This window comes from Centropristis striata, chromosome 4, assembly GCF_030273125.1.
Source record: "Centropristis striata isolate RG_2023a ecotype Rhode Island chromosome 4, C.striata_1.0, whole genome shotgun sequence".
Classification (NCBI taxonomy): Eukaryota; Metazoa; Chordata; class Actinopteri; order Perciformes; family Serranidae; genus Centropristis; species Centropristis striata.
In genome coordinates, this window is record NC_081520.1 from 3436672 (window position 1) to 3457372 (window position 20701).

The 20701-nt window shown below is 37.1% G+C and overlaps 2 protein-coding genes across 3 annotated transcripts in view; both read right to left on the minus strand.

The window, feature by feature from the left end:
* Nucleotides 1-187: 187 nt before the first annotated feature.
* LOC131969966 (nucleotidyltransferase MB21D2) lies at nt 188-8283 on the minus strand. Its single transcript, XM_059331202.1, has 2 exons — nt 7901-8283; nt 188-3361 (listed from the first exon to the last, which is right to left on the minus strand). Exons 1-2 carry the CDS (start codon nt 8163-8165, stop codon nt 2097-2099), a joined length of 1530 nt encoding a protein of 509 aa, XP_059187185.1. The 5' UTR covers nt 8166-8283; the 3' UTR covers nt 188-2096.
* Nucleotides 8284-14402: 6119 nt separating this feature from the next.
* The window catches only part of exoc3l2b (exocyst complex component 3-like 2b), a 67295-nt gene continuing 60996 nt past the window's right edge, over nt 14403-20701 (minus strand). For both annotated transcript variants that reach the window (XM_059331199.1, XM_059331198.1), the window contains exons 11-15: nt 20053-20188; nt 18793-18915; nt 17842-17997; nt 16998-17119; nt 14403-15976 (exon numbers count right to left, since the gene is read on the minus strand). In XM_059331199.1, coding sequence (XP_059187182.1) covers nt 15685-15976; nt 16998-17119; nt 17842-17997; nt 18793-18915; nt 20053-20188 — 829 coding nt within the window. In that variant the 3' untranslated portion in view covers nt 14403-15684. The remainder of the gene's footprint in view (nt 15977-16997; nt 17120-17841; nt 17998-18792; nt 18916-20052; nt 20189-20701) is intronic.

A 20701-nucleotide genomic window follows, 5' to 3' on the forward strand; every position in this document is an offset into this window, starting at 1 on the left:
ATTGAGGAAAAAACAAACAAAAGTTCTCATCACCAGTTGTTCACTCTTGTTTGGGTGAAGCTGTTTGTTTGAAGTATTACTGCTGTATCACTGTGTACTTGTCGCTATCCCACCGGTTAATGCACACATTAAACCGTGCAGTACGACCATTCTGTCAGCTGTCTACTGATATGATGCATCGTGTCAGAATCAGGACGACACAACGTCCACCATCGACAGGAAAAGTGGTGATTTTTTTTTTTTACATTCTGTGCAAAATTAGACGAAAAGAAGTTCTCACATGGTTATCAGTCTCTGTTTATCTCCGTCTACACACGTTTTCTTCTATTTACAGTTAGTTTCTAAGACGTTAGTACCATCATCCCCCGGCGGGACTAAGACATTCCTCAGAGGGACAAAATCCACCTTCAAACAGAACTCTGCTGTCGGCCCTCCTGGGTGTGAGACTTCTGGACGCGCCATTTGGCGTCCCCAGCTCCTGAAGCTGTTTACAATCTGACACAGTTCAGTCGTGTTGCTGTTCCAGGCTCGACGCCGAGCAAAACTTCAAATGTTTTATAAGAATTTTATAATTTGAAACAAAAAAAAAAAATCAGCTTTAAGCTCTGCAACCTTTTCTTTAGTTTCCATTTTAAGTGTTTTTTTTTTAATCTCAAAACTGACTTTTATAGGTCATGTATCTCAGAAACTAGCCCTTAATTGTGACAACTTCTTTACAATGAAAAATTTAGTATAATGAAGACATTAGTACGTTTTATAACAATAAACTGAAATCTTATGATAAACAGAAAGTCTCTTTATAATAACTGGCCTTTACATTAAATAGTATCCAACAAATTTTAATACCCAACTGTATTATACTGTAGCATCAGAAAACTTATTGATTATAAGACATTAAAAGACTAATAATGGGCTTGAATATGAGATATCTCAAGATTATTGGGCTGAAGTCAAAGAAAATGAAATTCTTCCAACTGATCGACCGTCGATGACATTGTGTGTTCAGGAGTCTTTTTGCTGATGTCAGCGTTTTTTTAAATTCATCTTTTTCCTGTTTGCACTCAAACGGAAGAAGCGTGACGAGACGCTGAGCATCTATTCTGCGCAGAGTTCTGCACATTTGCGGTTTATTTCTGATGGCTGAGAGCTGAAAAGGGTTCAGCGGGACAAATGTCAACACAGCACTGAACAACAGCAGCAATGGAGGAGAAATTAAACCTGCTTGACACAAAGAGTTGTGCCAAGTCTGTTTTCTCTGCCGACATGTTTCAGGCATGTTTCAATTTCAGAAACCACTGCGTCTCAAAACCATTCCCAGCTGGGTGTTTTCAGATGAGTGCTGAGTGGAAAAGCTGGAAAAATGCTTTGGTGGACACACGGACTGATGAAGAACACAACGTATCGACCAACTGACCTGAAGGTATCAGCCCTACGAGATATTACATCATATTTTTGAGGGGGAAACTATGCCATAGTTTATTTCATTATTCTAAGATTTCATTAGTAGAAAAGCACATTTAGTTTCATTAGTGTCACGTTGCTATAAGTTTCTATTCTTTCAGTGGCTGTGACTGGTCACTGTAAAATACATCATATTACAGAGTGAAAATATTACCTTCATGTCACCTGATGACTACAGGCTCCATGTTTGACCCGTAACACAATCAGTGATATATACTCTGAACAAGCTTCTGTGGTGTTTTCAGGAGTTTTGTCTCATTTCCAGGATCCCTGATAATTAAACGGCGGTAACATTGGAACAGCAGTTCCATCTTAAGGTGGATTTTCGCCTCAACCTTCAGTTTTAAAAATAACCTGCTGCTATTCAGGTGTCTATTTAAAAGGCATTCAGCAGGTAAAAAAAACACAGGGCACACAGTGAAAGAGGAGGGAAGAGGGCAAGGGGAATAGAAAAATAAAAATAAAAAAATAAAAAATTGTGGCAGACACAACTAGACGATCACCTCACTTCACTCTGTGGCAGAGAAACATAAAAAATGTAAAAAACAAAGTTTCAGAGGAGGCGGGGCACTAGGCGAGGAGAAGGAAGGCAGAGAGCGACAGGAGGAAGAGGTCCGGGAGAACGTTTTGCAATCTCAGAAGAACTTGTCGTCGATGCGGAAGTGCGGCCGTGTGACGTCATCCGGGTTGATGAAGACCGAAATGGATTTCCCAGGGTTCTCCGTGACCAGCTGCTGCAGCTTCTTGGCCAGCCGGTCATCTGGCTGGTTCTCTCCGCCGGCGTCAGACTGCGGTGACGGCAGGTTGTTGGCGCTGCCTCGCCACTGCAGTTCCACCGTCAGCCTGTTGGCGGCCTTGGCGTGCTCAATGGTGGTGCGGAGGTGCTCGGCCGGGTCGGAGCGCACCGATGAGAGTTTGCGGGCGTGCAGCATGGCCATCTCGTCTGACAGGTGCTCCAACATGTTGCACTGGGGAATGAAGTAATTGGGACACATCTTGTTGACGAGGCAGTGCTGCAGGTCATCGATCAGGCCCAGCAGGAAGTGGGCGGAGAAGTCGTCCTGGCCCAGGTAGTTGGCGGGGAGGCGGTCGCAGGCCCAGAGCATGATGCTGCGGAGGTGGTAGGGGCTGATGGCTTTGGGACGCGACAACAGCTTGATGATGATGGCTTTACAGGCCTGGTACGCCTGCATCAGGCTGGACGAGATGCACTTCTTCAGCTGCACCTCGCTGCGAGCGAATGACAGGCGCCACTCGTTCTCCTTACGGCCTTTGAAGGAGCAGGCGGGGACGAGGTAGAAGCCGCTGATCACCTCCTCCTCTGTGATCTTTCCATCCCAGAAGTGATTTTCCATCAGCCAACTCTGAGCGACAGCCGGCCAGCCTTTGAACGACACCACGGGGACGATGTCGTAGAGCATCCGGCTGCTCCCGACGCCCAGGATGACGGAGATGATGGTGCCGTTCCTCTCCACCTTCTCCACTCTTGGCATCCCTCTCTGCGGCTTCTTCTGCACCTCCAGCAGGACCAAGGAGATGGACTGGTAGAACCAGTCGGCCACCAGGGTCGGAGAGAAGAAGTAGTTGGTGGTCCCGTTGATGTGGTCGACGATGGTGCAGCAGTCCTTCCACTTGTTGATGGTTCCTTCGTCAAAGAGGCGGAGGCTAAGCCAGGAGTGGCCCAGGGCGGAGTGCCTCATGTCCAGGGTCACCGGCTGGTTGCGGTCGTGTAGTTTGAGGGCCGGGACCAGCAGGGTGAAGTCCATGTCGTAGTCTGTACCACGGGCATAAACGCTCAGCTCATCCAGGTCCATGTCCACCACGCCCTCCCGAACGCCACCCGACAGGAGGAGGTACTCGTTGGCCACCGGCAGCTTCTGGTCCAACTTCTGGACCATTCCTGACAGGAAGAGAGACAGGACTAGTTACAGAACTGTGTCCTTATAATTCATGCAAATGCGTCTCATTGTGATTCTACCCTCTGCCCCGATCAGGCATCAGTCTGCTTCAAACAATTACTTTTCTAAGAGTACCTGAAACTTCCGCTTTTGAGAGCGCTTTTTGAGAACTTTTGCCATTGGACCACATACAAGGAAAGTAAATCTTTCGTTCAACAAACACTGACCAACAAATGTGTTGACAAAACTGCACTTTAGTGGCAAGAGAGTTAAGGCTTATGAGGGGACTGATACTATTATTATAATTTAACCTTTAACTTTTATTTATCTGAATCAGGTATATAATATGAAAAATGCCTGCAGTTTCAACTTTAGTTTTTTGCAGAGACAACAGAAAAAATTATTATTTCGACCAACACAGAGTTAGTCTTTCCACTGTTCAACATTCACCAAGATGGTTTTAGTGAGTTGTATTTGTTCAGTTTAATGATGAGTTCACAAGATAAAAACGGTTGTCTTAGTTCTGAAAAAGAGACAAACCTAAATTCAGAAGGTGTGGGGATGTATTTCTCTGTTTAGGTGTATGCATATTTCCTTTCTGATTAGAATAGATTAGATTAGATTCATTGTCCCCAAGGGGAAATTCATTTTCACATCACTGTACATTCAACAGATAACACTGACGCTCAACATTAACATCACACAGCACATGACATAGAATCATTACATGGCAAATAAACATTCATCGCACTCTTTTGTTTAGAGCAGCAATGGCTGCAGGGATCTGGCTTTTTCCAAGGGGAGCACTTTGCTAGACTGATTTTTCTTTATTCATTCAGGCCCCGTTTACACGAGGACGCTTGCGGGTAAAAACGACAAAATATTTTATCGGAAGTGCCTTTCGTTTAGACGGTGACGGCGTTTTGGGGGCTTAAAAACGCAAAAATCTGAAACCACCTTCCAAAGTGGAAAAGTTAAATCTGCTCCGCCATAGCGTGTCGTCTACACTGACAAGACACAAAACTCTGATCTGATCTGCTCACGTCACGTATGTGTTTACGTCACATACATGCTCCAGTACAGGAAAATAAACAAATGTGGGATTACTTCCATGCGTCGGACCTTCAAGCTGCTCTGGCAGCTCTAATAAACTTACAGGAGTCTTTCCACCAAATGTCCAGGATATGTACAGATAGTATTAGTGAACAGAGAAGGATCTGGAATTACCTCCATCACATTCTGGATGCAGCGATTGGTGGGAGGAGCCAGACGGCTGTGAACGAGACCTGGGAGATCTAGTGATGGTGGAGAACTTTGTGGAAGGAGTAGCTGATGAAAATGTGTGGCGTGAAAACTTCTGCATGCCCAAAGATGCTCTTATCACTTTAAGTGATGCCGCCTGGCTGCATACAATCCAATTTCACACACTTTTGCGTCACCGTATGCAGCAGATTTCCTCCCGAAAATGCTTATGCCTCTAAACGAGGAATAAAAAGTGAAGACGCGACGCCACTTTTGCGTCTTCTGTTCAGACCGTCCTCGTGTAAACGTAGCCTCAATTTAAAAAGCTAAGAGAGCTTTTGGAACACTGCTGGTTTAGCTCAATACATCCTGGTTCATGCACAACCAGATCACCAGATCCTCCAACAGATCTCAGCTTTCTCTGTCAATATACAGTAGCACATGTTGAGGATTTTATTGCTTATCATCAGCGCTGAAAGGACGTCCACAGAAAAGGTAAATATTACCTTTAAGGGCAGAGCCCAAGCAGCTGTTTCATCAGTTTCTGGCTGTTGTTGTGTACCAGTGGGTGGTACAATACCAAGGAGAAGACAATAAATTAATTTCTTCCTCTTCTTAGATTGAGGAATATCAACATTTTCTCCAAAACTCATTTATATTTAATAATAGAAGCCAAAGTTGTGAAATGTTTTTCTGAAATCCAACAAATGTACGGTGCAAAAGACCTGACAGGTTCTTGTGTTCTCTGTCAACAGTTGGACTGGATCGGTCTGAACTGGTTTTCCGCTTTGCTGAGCTAAAAGGGAAAAGACACACACACTTCCTGGCTGATGACTGCATTCCTGTGCTGTAGAGGAGTGGACACACTGTTTGTTTGCTGTTTTTCACCGTTTCTCAGAAACATTTTGAACTGAAAGACTGTTTCTGTTGCTGGTTTTGTTCAGCGATCTTGGGGAGAAGTTTAGGATTTGCAGCCTGTCATGGTGCTTTGTGTACAAAGATGCAACAAAAGTGTCAAATTATTCAGCCATTAACCCTCTGAACCGAACATCTTATCCTGGATCAGGAATCAGGATTGCCAAAAATACAGTCTATTGTAAAAAGAAACTGTAAAAACAGTCGTTGTTGTCGAAATGTTCACTTCCCAAAAGTTAGAAAAAGCTTAAAATGTTGATATTTCCGTCAGAAACACTTTATTCTACATATGTCATGTAAATGTGTCCAAAAGTGAAGCGTTTGAACTAACCAGATCCTGTTGAAAACATTAACATTAAAAACGTTTACACAGAGCAGAGAGGAGAGGACAAGAGTGGCTGGAAACATGACAATACTTCAATATGTACAATATGTCTCAACATTTTTCTAACATTGGTGACACTTGTGGCCACTTGGAAAAGTGTTTATATATAAACAGCATTAAATTAGTTTCTTTGACCATATTATTAGAGTATTTTTGCAGTAACGACATTACAAAATACTGACAAATATATAGAAAATATGATTTTTTTGTGTATAAAACAGTAAATAAAATCGTACAACAAAATAAAAATCAACCATAAATCTAAAATGCACTGTGAATGCAAATCTCAACAGTTGCCAAATACAAAAAAATTACTCTTGACTCTTGAGTAATAGCAAATACTAAAAATAACCAGGATAAAATGTTGTACATTTTTAAGGAAAATGCATTAATCTTGTCCACTTTGAGAGCTAAATGTGAGCAAACACCACACATAACATTTTTACAAACACAAATTTCTAATTTGTAACTTGTATTTTGGTTTTTACAAATACGTGTGTATTTGTAAATATGTTGTGTATTTGTAAATACCCAGTTTTCCGTTTGCAAAAACAAAAAAGACATTTATAAAACTGAAAATACTGTTTGTGAAGTGTGACTCTGCATTTATGAATCATCAACATGACATCAGACATGCATCTCTTTCCTCAAATACACATTTAAGACGTCCATGACAAGAAACACTAACAGAATTTTCAGTTTTAAAAATGTCTTTTTTGTTTTTACAAATGGAAAATACACATCATCATCATCAGAAATTTTATTGAGTAGGATAAACCCCTTGAGAGGAATCCTCTGGTTTTCGAGGGGGTCCTAAAGTACATTACAAAACAAAACACTCAACAATTTACAGACATACAACAACAAAGACAACAGGCATCAACACAAACATAACAAACAAAAAATGAACACGAGAATGAACACAAGAATAATCACAACCTCTCAGTGGCCACAAGTTGGCCATAACATTAGCCCAGTAAAACTGAAAGAAGTAACATAATATTATTATAATTTTTTTTAAATAAAAATAGAAAATAAATATGACATAATATTATCTGAAACATGTGCAGTTTAACTCAAAATAAGAAGACAGGGCATATTTAAAACTATGAAAAGACGTCAATGATCGTATGTTTAACACACGTATTTGTAAAAACCAAAATACAAGTTACAAATTAGAAATTTGTGTTTGTGGATAGCAAAACACGTGTGCAAATCCAGGACTATTTGTATTTGATCACCCTCTGTGCGTTTGCAGATACTGAGACAAATTTACACCAAGTGACTAAAATGTAAATAGAGCAAAACACGCCCTGAAACGGCTCGTTGGGTTGAGAGGACTCAAGTTGGGAGGAAAGCCCTGAACGCATCACGGTGCTTTCTGCAGCTCACCTGAGATGTTCAGGTAGATAGATAGATAGATAGACTTTATTTATCCCAAGCTGGGAAATTACAGTGTAGCAGCAGCATTACCACACAGAGACAATAACAACACAATTAAGCAAAAAGAACAACCTAGGCATACTTCAAGCAATAAAATATAAAAATATAATAAAAATACAATAAAATATAAAGTGTCTAAAGAAGGAGTAGAATAGAATTCCAGTGCAGAACAAACATGAATATACAGTATAAAAATGTTGGTGCTATGAAACAAATAAGGTGCAATGAACAGTGTGCATAAAAAACACATAAAGTGCATAGACAGTATGTAATGAACCAGGTTATTATTTGTTATTGTACAGTGTGATTATACAGGTGCAGCAGCATCATCAACAACAGGATGAAATATGCAACAGAGCTGCTCTTTAACATTTAAAGCCACGCACCATCAACCTGCAGCCTCCACACTAAACAACCCTCCGTGATGAGACGCTCAGCTGCCTGAGTGGGAGCAGAACAACACGGTTTACCGAGCAGCCTGCTGTGTGTGTGTGTGTGTGTGTGTGTGTGTGTGTGTGTGTTCCCGGTGAATAACGGTGGTGTTGTTGTTCCTCACCCAGCATGGAGAAGATGAAGTCCTTGGCCGTGTGGATCTCCAGAGCCCGCTGGTCGTCGTACTCCCGCTGGTCGTGCTTGCTGAACTCCTGGATGAGCCGGTTCAGGTCCTCCATGCGGGCCGCCGACCTGAAGTCGAGCTCGGGCCCGATGCCGCCTCCTCCTCCGCCGCCGCCGCCGTGCGGGAGTCTCCCGGCGGCCATGGTGGGGCTGTTCCCGAGGCTGCCCGCCGAGCCAGCCCGACTGGAGAGAGCAGGGGCCGCCATCTTTCCTCCGCGGTCACACACAGGTTTACTACCACAGCTGATACTAGCGAGCCGAGCCGAGCCGAGCCAGACCAGACCAGACCATGCAACTCTACCGGAAACAGCTGCTGCGCTTCCGCTGCTCACCGCCTTCAAAATAAACGTGCGGCGCGGCAGTGTTTTAAATACATAAGTTAATACAATATAAATAAATAAAAGAATACATAGTGTGAAAAATGTTAAAAAAAAATAAATATATATATATATATATATATATATATATATATATATATATATATATATATATATAATAATAAAAAATAATACATACATTAATACAATACATAAAAAATATACAATATAAATAAATTGATTTAATAATAATATAAATACAATAAATATTACATACATAAGTTAATAAAATACAAAATATATATACAATTCAAAATAAACGTGCGGCGCGGCAATGTTTTAAATACATAAGTTAATACAATATAAATAAATAAAAGAGTACATAGTATGAAAAATGTAAAATATATATACATATATATATATATAATAATAAAAAATAATACATACATTAATACAATACATATAAAATATACAATGTAAATAAATTGATTTAATAATAATATAAATACAATAAATATTACATACATAAGTTAATAAAATACAAAATATATATACAATATAAATAAATAAAAGAATATATAATATAAAAAATGTAAAAAACTAATTTAAAATAATACATACATTAATACAATACATAATAAATATACAATATAAATAAATTAAATTAATAATTATATAAACACAATAAAAAATAAATGCATAAGTTAATACAATACAAAATAAATATACAATATAAATAAATAAAAGAATACATTATATGAAAAATGTAAAAAAATAATAATAATAATACATACATTAATACAATACAAAATAAATATACAATATAAATAAATAAAAGACTACATAATATGAAAAATGTAAAAAAAACAAATTAAAAAAATAATACATACATTAATGCAAAACAAAATAAATATACAATATAAATAAATAAAAGACTACATCATTTGAAAAAATTGAAAAATAAAACAAATTTAAGAAAAATAATACATACAGTAATACAATACATAATAAATATACAATATAAATAAAAGAATACATAATATGAAAAATGTAAAAAAAATAAAAAAAAATGTAAAGATAATACCTACATTAATAAAATTCATGATAAATACACAATATAAATAAATAAAAGAATGCATAATATGAACATTGTAAAAAACAAAACAAACTACAAAAAATTATACAATACATAATAAATAAATAAATTGAATAAATAATAATATAAATACAATAAATTATAAATAAATATGTTAATACAATATTAATTGTAATTAATATGTAAATAAATAAATAATACATTAATTAATACAATACATACATACATTAAATAAATTCATACTATCCAAAAAAACAACATATAATTATATTTCTGATCACTACATCTGATGGTAGACAAAGTAAACCTTTTCTTTAATCATTTTTTAACCCCAGGTGTAAAAACGCAATCATTATTAAACTTTTCTTTCTCATCAATAGTCATTATATAAAAAAAAAAATCAAGTAAATTATTTTAAAGGTCAACATCACTTATTTTAAGTCGAATTTTTGTTAAAAATAATCACAATTTAACCACCAAAGCAGGCCATGGCAACAATATCTATTTTTAATATGCAACAAGGATTCAATTTTTTTCTGAATGTATTGTAAATTATTGTTTAAGAAATATTAAACTTGAATTTATTATTATATAGTAATTATTCATATTATTTAAATATATCAATAAAAAACAGAGATAAAAACCAGTCAATGATAAAATTGGTTGGTATTTCAAAGTAAAAGTCTCAACTTTTAAACACTTAGGCCACATTTTTTCAGCTCAGATGTATCACTTATTGTCATCTATTTTCCCCAGAGCAACTCAAAAGTAAAAAAATTAAAATAAATTTCCTTTAGAATGTTGTGGTGTTTTCTTTAAATGTATATGTGTGTACCTTTTGTGATCATGATGCGTTTGATCTTATTTCCATAGATTTATAATTTGGATAGACCCTTGTTAACACCATATTTCAAAGTCACATTGCATTAACCATCAGCTGTTTTGCTGACAAGTAATAAAGGGAAAACACCTTTTTTTTTTTAAATCTTGATAACTGAAAAACAATTGCCAGCTTGGACATACTTGATTTCCATAGATAAAAAATTGGTCAGTTTCCTATGGAGCCCCTGTGCAGAACAAGATCGTTTTTGTACACAAAAGATTTTTTTTTTTTTTTAAGTTTAAATTAATTAATTAATTATATTATATTATACTCAATTTTTACTCTGCAAAACATTTCCTCAAGAAATTCTGAAAAACATCATTCATTTTTTCATGGGTCAACCTATAACTGTGACCCATAGTTACATCTTAATTTTATATTGGGATTCTTTGCCAATGACAAAACAATAACATTTGTATTGATTATTCTAGCCCAGGGGTCTGCAACAGGTGCGGTTCTAGACCAGTTTTACTGTGGGGGCCAAGGAGGGGCCAGTGTTTAATCAGAGGGGCACATTAAAAGTGGCAAAGATGATATTTAAGCATTCAAAATCTTTATTTTAGCTTATTTAAACATAATTTAAGTATATTTGGAAGATACAAATACATTGATTTAAATAATCAGACTCGCCAACAATAACAGTTTTTTTTTGTATGACAATGACATTTCTCATTCTTGTGCACAATCACTTTTTTATTTTGCAAGTGCAGTACAGTCAGAATGACTATATATATATATATATATATATATATATATATATGTATATATATATATATATATATATATATATATACATATATATATATATATGAGATGAGAGACAATGAGATTGTAGAGGGTTCATCGTTATAAATTGATCATTTTATTATTAATTTGACACAGGGGCCAAAGGCTTCTTCACAGGGGCAGGGGCCCCTGTAGGCCCCTGTGTAGAACCACCACTGGTCTGCAACCTTTACAAACAGAAGAGCCATTGTCTGTGGCCTAGAATCGAATCCCGGTGCTGACGGTACTGACAGCGCAGCATTGTGCTCCATGCATGGTGTGTTCACTTGTGTGTAAAAAAGGATGGGTTAAATGCAGAGGTTGAATTTCCCCATTGTGGAATTAATAAGGTAATCTTCTTCTTCTTCTTCTTCTTCTTCTTCTTCTTCTTCTTCTTGGCCAAAAAAAGAGGAAAATGTCGAAATGGAGCCGCAAACCTTATTTTGAGCCTTACAATGAAGATAAAGTAACCTACTCAGTCAAAATTAGCCTATCAACATTACTAATAGGCCATAATGAGCATTTATCAATATGATTTTGGAAGAAACATCTCAGAAGATTTGGAATTGTAAGCTCGCCTAGCAAGAAAAACTCAAAACTAGACTTAAAGTTGTAGATGTTAAGGTGCCGGGCCGTAGACTTTCGTAAGTTTTGAAAGCTATGATACACATTTTAGTTGACTTTTTGATGGAATTTGAATACAAACTCCAATTGGCTTACGCCAATGATGAATAAAAATATCAAGAAAACATTCATTTCGTATAATTATTTTGTCACAGACTGCAGACAGCCTGAAGAGCCTCAGCTTGCCTGCCCCTGTTCTAGCCAAATTCTATATATTGTACACATGTAATAATTTACAAACCAAAGGCTGCTTTTAGTTACAAAGCATTTGAACTAATAACTCTTTTTTCAAAAAAGTCCCTACCAATCTGTAAGGACATGTGTTGTCAATATAGAATATAAATATACAAATATTTACAAATAGAAATTGTGCCCAAACTATTCCTATTTTTATTTTACTCACTATAATTCACTTACTACAATTTTGCAAGTTCTTCTTATAATAAAAGACATGGCACTCAACTGAAGTTAAATTAAAATAAAAAATTACCCAGATGCTCCTTAAAATAAAAGCATAATCATCAATAAGACGTATAAATGAAATCCTGCAGGACAGAGGGATTTATGGAAAAAATAAAAGACCAACAGTCGGTGATCTGATCTGTTTTATTGCCATAAGAAGCAGATTTTTGTAAAGAAAGATTTATTTCATACATCCACATTTACAAATCAACGGAAAAAGTGTTATGTTTTGAATCTGAAGTTGATTGAAAAATTGAAAAACCAAACAAAGAGTGATGTGTGTACACTGCTCCCTGTGGGCCAGATCTTGTATCTACACCTTTTTATTTTGAAAGTATTGACAGGAAGTGTTAGTTTGCCTTCACACTGTTTGCAGTCAATGTGTGCCTCAATATGAAATGTGCAAAACCTCACATAAACTTTTTTCATTTGTTTTTTGGTAAAGGGGAAATCAAACGCACCACTCATGTTGCTTAAAACTGCATCAACAGAATGAATGAGCAACGGCAACACAATGAAAACAAAATGAATGAAAGTAATTTATTTTAATAGAAACATGAAGTCAATTCAGTGACAGTCTGGAGGTAAGATTATCAGGCTTGTAAAATAATCAGCAGTAAATTAAATGTTAGCTAAAACAGAAAACCATTAAAAGTGAAGAAACGCAGAATAACCTTTAAAATATTCTGTTAGATCTCAGTCTGTAGTCAACAGAGTGATTTTATTGATCTACATTTAACACTTTGAATCACCAAATATTATGTTGTAAAGGTCAGTATTATTTTACCACCCAGAATATTTATCTCCCACATATATAATAAACCTCATCACACCCACAAACTTGAACTAATCACGACTTTAAATACTCTGATCGTCGTCTAGTACCTTTGATTAAAACCTGTCTCTTTTTTTCTTTTATTATGTGCAACAATAAAGCTATAAAACTCCAGTTTCTGGGATTATAAACTAAACTCCACGTTTATTATAAGAGCATAAAGAAGATCATCTGAATGGTCAAAAACCCCCGGAAACAAATCTTGAATTTCATCCAAAACAGATTAGGACGTCCCGAGGTCACCTGACCCACTTTGGATCAGTCCTCCTCTTCTGGTCTTTGTCCCATAATGCACTTCAGCCTGCTTTTATTGATCCTCTACGAGGCGTCTTTCAGCTCAAAGTCCAGAAGTCCTGCAGGACATTTTTTTCCTCAAGTTAAACACAGATGCAGCTGCAGAAAAGGTGACGTTTGAATCTAAAGGAATGATTTTCCATCCTAACAGAAACAGGAAAAGTGCATTTTTATATCAACAAGAACTTTCTATGGAAGCCAGGAGAGACAAGAGAAAAATAAAAACATTCAGCTGATCCATTTCTAAGTCTGATCCAAATTATTTTGTAGAACAGGTTAAACAATTTGTCAGTTCAATTCTTTAATTGTTTTTTTTTTAATCTAAGGAACAAGTGTGGAAACATTTTTGTCTGATGATTTTTGAAGTGTTTGTTGTAATACTCATTTCAACCACAAGATGCTGAAGTGCACCATGACCACATGCTCTAAATCAGACTAAAAGCATTTATGTCTTCTTTCAGGTGAGTTTTCATTTCTACATGCACTCTAAACACGAGGTGAAATGAAAACTCACCTTGAAAGAAAACATGAAGCCTAAAACCTGCAGCAGGAGGGACTCCACTGGCTGCAGGATAGAAGTCTATGAAAAAATAATTTGTAACCACAGTAAACATTCATTTAGTAAATTATAGTCCATTTAGAGTCAGATAGAAGAGACAGAGAGGGAGGATACTATATAATTCACAAGTTTCTACCAAAACGACTTGTGTGGTTTCATCTTGACCTCTTTTTCACTTCGTCAAATTTAATTGGAACATTTTGATTCCGAAAAATGTTTCCTTCAGTTTTTTTCAGTTGGAACAATCTGCTTCAGGCTTAAAAAACACGATGGCAGTGGAAAAAATGCCAAGCTGGAGGCTTGAAAATACTGTCCAAGAACCAAAGCGTGACAGTGAGCAGGTCAACTTCTTTCATACAGTCAAAAGGTCAAGAGTTCAGGCACTGACAGTCTGATGCAGAACAAGGACTTCAGCCTCCTGTGGCCAGAAGAGTATAGGGCTGTTTCCACTACTGAGTAATAGCCGGACACTACCCGGAATGAGGCGGGTCTCACTTGCCGAAACGCCCCTAATTTGAATACGAGCAGTCTGGAGCCGGCTTTTGTCTGGACTTTTTTCGTCCCTGTAGAAGAGCAGGGTCTTTTTCTCCCCTGAAAACAGCCTGGTTACTGATTGGATAGATCTCTAAGCGGGATGTGACGTAGTACTCTACACAACAACAACACACGCCATTTGTAAAAGCCGCTGAAGCAGTGTTCCCAATTTAGAGACTTTGTTGCTAAAGTAAGCAACTTTTCAGACCACGAGCCGGCTCGTTAAGAAGAGCCGCCGTTAGCGACAGTTAGCTACAGTTAGCTCTGTAGCAGTACAGTGTGTATGTGCTAACAGGCTAACAGTTAGCTCTGTAGCAGTAAAGTGTGTATATGCTAACAGGCTAACAGTTAGCTCTGTAGCAGTACAGTGTGTATGTGCTAACAGGCTAACAGTTAGCTCTGTAGCAGTAAAGTGTGTATATGCTAACAGGCTAACAGTTAGCTCTGTAGCAGTAAAGTGTGTATGTGCTAACAGGCTAACAGTTAGCTCTGTAGCAGTACAGTGTGTATGTGCTGCTGCTACAGGAGGTGTTCACTTAGCGATCTCTGTTTGTTTACAACAAGCACCAGACACTCTGTGCACAGTTAGCGATGTCGTTAATTCACAATCACTATGTCTATGATCAGCGGAGACTCTGTGCATAATTAGCCATGCTGCTTTCAGCTGCTGACGTTGTGCACAGTTAGTGATGGTGAAAACCAAACGTCACCTCCTGAGTCTCTAAATCCCTCTGGAGGCTAACTTGTAGTGGAGACACGCAGAGTGAGCGGACTTTAGAGAGGGCGTGGCCACTTCCTCCCCTAGTGGAAACACGGCTAATTACAACAACAGACACAAAATGATCCTGATTGCAAAAAACCCATCAGATAAAACATATTTGTACTTAGAAATATTATTCTGACCAAAACCTTTTTTCACCAGTTCTTCTCAAGTCCTAAACACAGTAGAAGAACCAACAATTTAAATCAGATTTAGAAAATGGAATAATAGATTTAGCCTCTTAGAGCTTCCAGAACTTTCTCATTTCAAACCAGTTTTGTCACGTTTCAATAAAGAGAATTTTTTCTATTCTCCGTCTGTGGAGAAGTGAAGTGTTTGATGCCGCTGTGATTATAATTATCTAATAATTCGTCCGCATATTCTCTGTCTGCACCCACAGTTGTCCTCTCAGTGATGCTCACACGATTAAAGTGTCAAAGTTTTTCATGAAACTAAAATCAAAGAGATAAAATGATTAATAAGTTGATATTAGTTTTAAAGTCTCCACTCCACAAACGGAGAGAAAATAACATTTCTTTGGTGGATTCCTTTAAAGCAGCAGGAAACATCTGGCTGATGATAATCAGGTCGTCTGTTCAGAGAACGTCGTCGGGGTTTTCCTGGACGGGCGTTCTGGTTTTGCGCGGGCGCGGCCGCAGCGTGGTGAAGCAGGACGAGGCGGTGAGGGCGATGCGGCTCAGGCCCACGTTCAGGCAGTGGACCTCGGAGGTGACGGGCACCTCGGAGAAGACGGCGCGGTCCCGGGTCAGCCGGGCCGAGCCCTCCTCGCCGCTGCTCTCGATGTCTTTGACGATGTTGAGGATCTCCTGGCGCTCCGCCTGCCGAGTCGTCCCCCGGATGTTCAGAATGGCCGACACGTGCTTCTTCCTGGAGACAGAGAGGACAAACAGGCGGAGAGAAGAGTCACATCAAGGTGGAGTCGACCGCCACGTCAGAGGGCCTCCAAGTCATCAGCATGTGTCAGATTTAAAAACTAAAAAATTTATATTTGACAAAAGACGCTCTCTCAGACATGTTTTAAAGGATTTAAAAATTATCTGATATGATTCATATTTTGTGGTTTTCCAACATAAAAAAATAAAATAAAAAAAACTCTCAAAACTCTTAATTAGTAGCTCCACCTGGCTTCATTGTTGTTGTTTTTTTGAGAAAACAAATGATGCGCTGATAAGAAAAAAGGAATCTATAACTAATTCATGTTTGATTGATTTTAAAATAAAATCATCCTTTTTCTTATTTAAGTCTGCAGCTTTGAAATGTACACACACACACACACACACACAAACACACACACACACACACACACATACACTTGGAACCTGGTCTCACAGGAATCCGTGAAATAGCCACGGATTTGCTTAACTCAAAATCCGTGGAATAGCCACGGAATCACTCAAATTTCCATGAAACTGACACGGATTTCGCTATGGCTATTCGCTATTTTCCTATTGGTTTGTTCCAAGTCACGTGACTTTCAAGGTCCCGGCGGTTAGAACAAAAAACATGGCGGACAGTTCTCTCATTTTTAGTGAAAAATCAATATTTTGACTTAGTTTCTGCATAAAAATGGATTTTGATCACATTTCTAGCGAGAAATATATGTTTTATTTTCTAAATATTCACTCAGTGAATGTACATAATCACTTTGTATGTTGGAATAGCCACGGGATATGACTGTCATTAACTTGCATTGTAGCGAAATCCGTGTCAGTTTCATGGAAATTTGAGTGATTCCGTGGCTATTCCACAGATTTTGAGTTAAGCAAATCCGTGGCTATTTCACGGATTCCTGTGAGACCATGTTGACACTTGTGTTGTACTTGAACTAACCACAGGGAGGAAAAAGAAGAAGAGAAAATAGAAGAAAGTTTGTTTGTTTTCTTCGTACCTGACGTCTGGAAACTCTCGGACCAGAACTCCGACCTCCATCTGGATGGACGGGACGTCTTCCAGCTGGATGATCTCTGAGATGTGAGACAGGGCGCTGTCTAACCAGCTGGACGGAGACTCCTGGGAGACAGACAGGCAGAGAAACAGAGACAGACGGAGAGGTAGATAAACCATCAGCACACTGAACTGTACACTGTAAAAAAAACAACTGTTGTTTTTAAAGTAAAAAACCAGCAGCTGTGGTTGCCAGAACTTTACCGTAATAAATACGGTTGAACTTTTTAAAATATTACGGTAAAAAGATATATGCACTGTTGATTTCACGTTTAAGATTGACGTTTTATTCCATTTTTACCGTATAAATAAAAGGTTTTTCCATCAAAAGAAACGCCGTTCTGCTATATAATTGACAAGAAAATACTTTATAAATTAAAATGCATTAATTAAATATTTTTCCATTAAATATTACAGTATATTTTTGTTAGAGATATGGTGTTTAGTATACAATGGCTTGTATATATATTACAGTATATTTTTGCTACAAACACAGTGCTAGTGTATTTTACAGTGGAGTAATGTATTTTAGAAAATAAAAAAAAGTAAAAAAAAAATGTGTTTTGGCTCATATAAACATTTACAGTGTTTTATTGTTACTGAAACTGCATTAACTCATTTATCATTTATGGTCTTTTCCTGTCATGGTTTAGCAGTTTTTCACCATAAAATCTACAGACATTTTTTACAGTGTAATCTGTGAATAGAAGCTCAGAAATATCTCGACACTTCTGACTGTCTCCAACATTTGGACAACCCGGTCATGACCTTTGACCTGAAACACTGACCAGGTCTTTGAAGAGGACTTTGATCTGTTTGCCTTCGTCTCTGAGTCGGCCGGCCATCCTCTTCCTCATCTTCATGGAGGTGCAGATAATTCTGCCTCGCATCACCGAGCGCAGATACTCCGTCACCACGCGGCGGTGCACCTCGGCCACCAGCAGCTGACACACAAAATATTACTATATTTCACATTTCAATTATACAAAAAAAAACTCTATCATTTTTCCCTTCAAATATGAATATACAGCCAATCAATCAAACTTCTTTTAAATAGCAGCTTTTGTACAGCTAGTGCAGCCATGAGAAGTCAATAATATGTTTATTGTTTATTATTACTGTCATTGTTGTCTTTATGGTTCTAATTTGTAATTGTTTCATTGTTGTTTATTATTACTGCCATTGCTGTTTTATTATTATTGTTTTGTTTTAATTGTTTATTGTAAGGTGACCTTGAGAGTCCTGAAAGGTGCCTATAAATAAATGCATTAATATTAAAACACAAATAAAAGAAAATCTATTCAACAATTAGAGACCAATGCATGTGAGACAATAGTTTAAAATAATTCAAATTAAATAAAACAATGAAAAGATTTAAAGACAATATGTAAAAAATAATGACCAAAAACAAAATTTGTTTTAAAAAACCCTGTTGAATTAACATTAATAAAATATGTAAGTACGTGAAATAAATGACAAAGACTAGGTTTTTTTTTTTAAAAAGGAAAAAAACGTGATATCCTGCCAAAATAATAATTATTTTTTTCATAATACTATTTAAAATATATTTATAAATAATTTGTCATCACAATCATGCTTTTAGAAACCATCATTCTGTCTGAGCGAAAATGAAAATTTTAATGTTCTATGTTTTTTCAATTTTTATAATTATTATTAAAATAAATACATATATTTAATGAAATAGTTTTTGAGCACCTGTACAAACAGTATATGAGTACCTGGTGCGGGGGACTGTCCATCCTGTGGTACTTCTTAAAGTATTCTTTGATGAGAGCTTCGATCTGCTCATACGGCTCCGTGTTACTGAGCCACTTCCTCTTCACCAGGCGCTCAAAGAACGGCTGAAAGACAGACAGACAGACAGACAGACAGACAGACAGACAGATCTTTAATTTTATATATATATATATATATATATATCCAAAGCAGACCGTGTCAAGTGCAATTACTGCTTGGTTTTGAGTTGGATTTTGTGATTTTAATATAATTATTTCTCTGAAATAAAGCAAAACTGAAATCTAAAACTTTGTCACAAGATAAAACAGACATCAAGGAGTTCATTTTTAGTTATAACTCAATTTTGACCAAAAATTTAGTTACTGAAGTTAACTTTAGACTTTGTAGGGCAGTATACTGTATGATGAGTGTGTGTGTGTGTGTGTGTGTGTGTGTGTGTGTGTGTGTGTACAGTCTGTTGACTCTGCGTGTTTCTTCAAACACTCTCAGAATAATAAATGAAGTTAAACATTAAATTAAATTCAAAAAGCTTCACTGACACAGAGACAACAGAGGCGTGTCCTTGAGTGTGAACAGTCACAGGTCAAAGTCATGAAGACACTGACCTGCTGTCGCCAAGTTTCTGAGTGTGTGTGTGTGTGTGTGTGTGTGTTCTTGTACTTCCTACATTGTGAGGACCAGAACACGTTTTTAACCAACAGAGTGAGGACATTTTTGCAAAGTGAGGACATTTCGGCCGGTCCTCACTTCTTTAAAGGCTTTTTTAAGATGTAAGACTTTGTTTTAAGGGTTAAAGGTTACATGATAATGATAATTAACTGAAACGGTATTGTGTGGTTACAAAACTAACTAAAATTATAGTGAAAATGTCCTTCGTTTTCGTCTTTGTCGACGAAGATGGATAAGACAAAGGAAATAAAAGCAAAATTTACTGTGACCTCTTTTAATCTCCCACCCAACAAATACCCCGTTACAAGAAACTAAAACTAATAAAAACTAAACTAAAACTAAAGCATTAAAAAAAATACTAAACTAAAACTAGCAAACTCACTCAAAAATTCATTAAAACTAACTGAATTTGAAAACAAAAAATCACAACAAAATTAAAACTAAAACTAATGAAAAATCCCAAACTATTATAAACTTGCAAGGGAATTCACTGTTCCAATGATGGCCCTCACAAAGACAGAAGTACAAGAATGTGTGTGTGTGTGTGTGTGTGTGTGTGTGTGTGTGTGTACCCTGATGTGCAGGTAGAGGCGTTCTGACAGGACTCTGACTCCCTGCTGGACGATGTGATCCAAAGCTTTGTTGGCTCGACGCAGAGAGTCTTCACTGACCGACGGATCGCACTGAGCACAGCGCTGCACGAAGCCCCTACACACACACACACACACACACACAGATGCATGACTAAACGGGGACCTTGATCCGAAACCACTCAAGTGAAGACCAAGGTTATTATAGTTAACGAAAACTAACGAAATAACGAAAACTAGAATTGAAAAAACATTTTCGTTAACTGAAATAAAAATAAAAACTAGAGTTTTTAAAAAAACGATAACTAACTGAAACTGTATTTTGTGGTTACAAAACTAACTAAAACTAACTAAAATTATAGTGAAAATGTCCTTAGTTTTCGTTTTTGTCAACTTTTTTCATTCATAATTCAGTGTTTCTATTTGAACATGCAACACATGGTAAATATGTTTACTGAGACTTGGATGTCCACTCCAACCAAGATTCAAAACAGTTAATAAACTTATTGGGGCTGAGATGGATTAACCAAAGAAAATAAAGGCAAAATGTATTATGACCACTTTGAATCTGGCACCCAACACATAGCCCATTACAAAAAAACTAAAACTAACACTAAAACGAATAAAAACT

Coding starts and splice junctions, on each gene's coding strand:
- LOC131969966 (XM_059331202.1), bottom strand. CDS start 8,165: ATGGCGGCCCCTGCTCTCTCCAGTCGGGCTGGCTCGGCGGGCAGCCTC. Junction 3,362..7,900: donor CTTCATCTTCTCCATGCTGG/GTGAGGAACAAC, acceptor TCTTCCTGTCAG/GAATGGTCCAGAAGTTGGAC.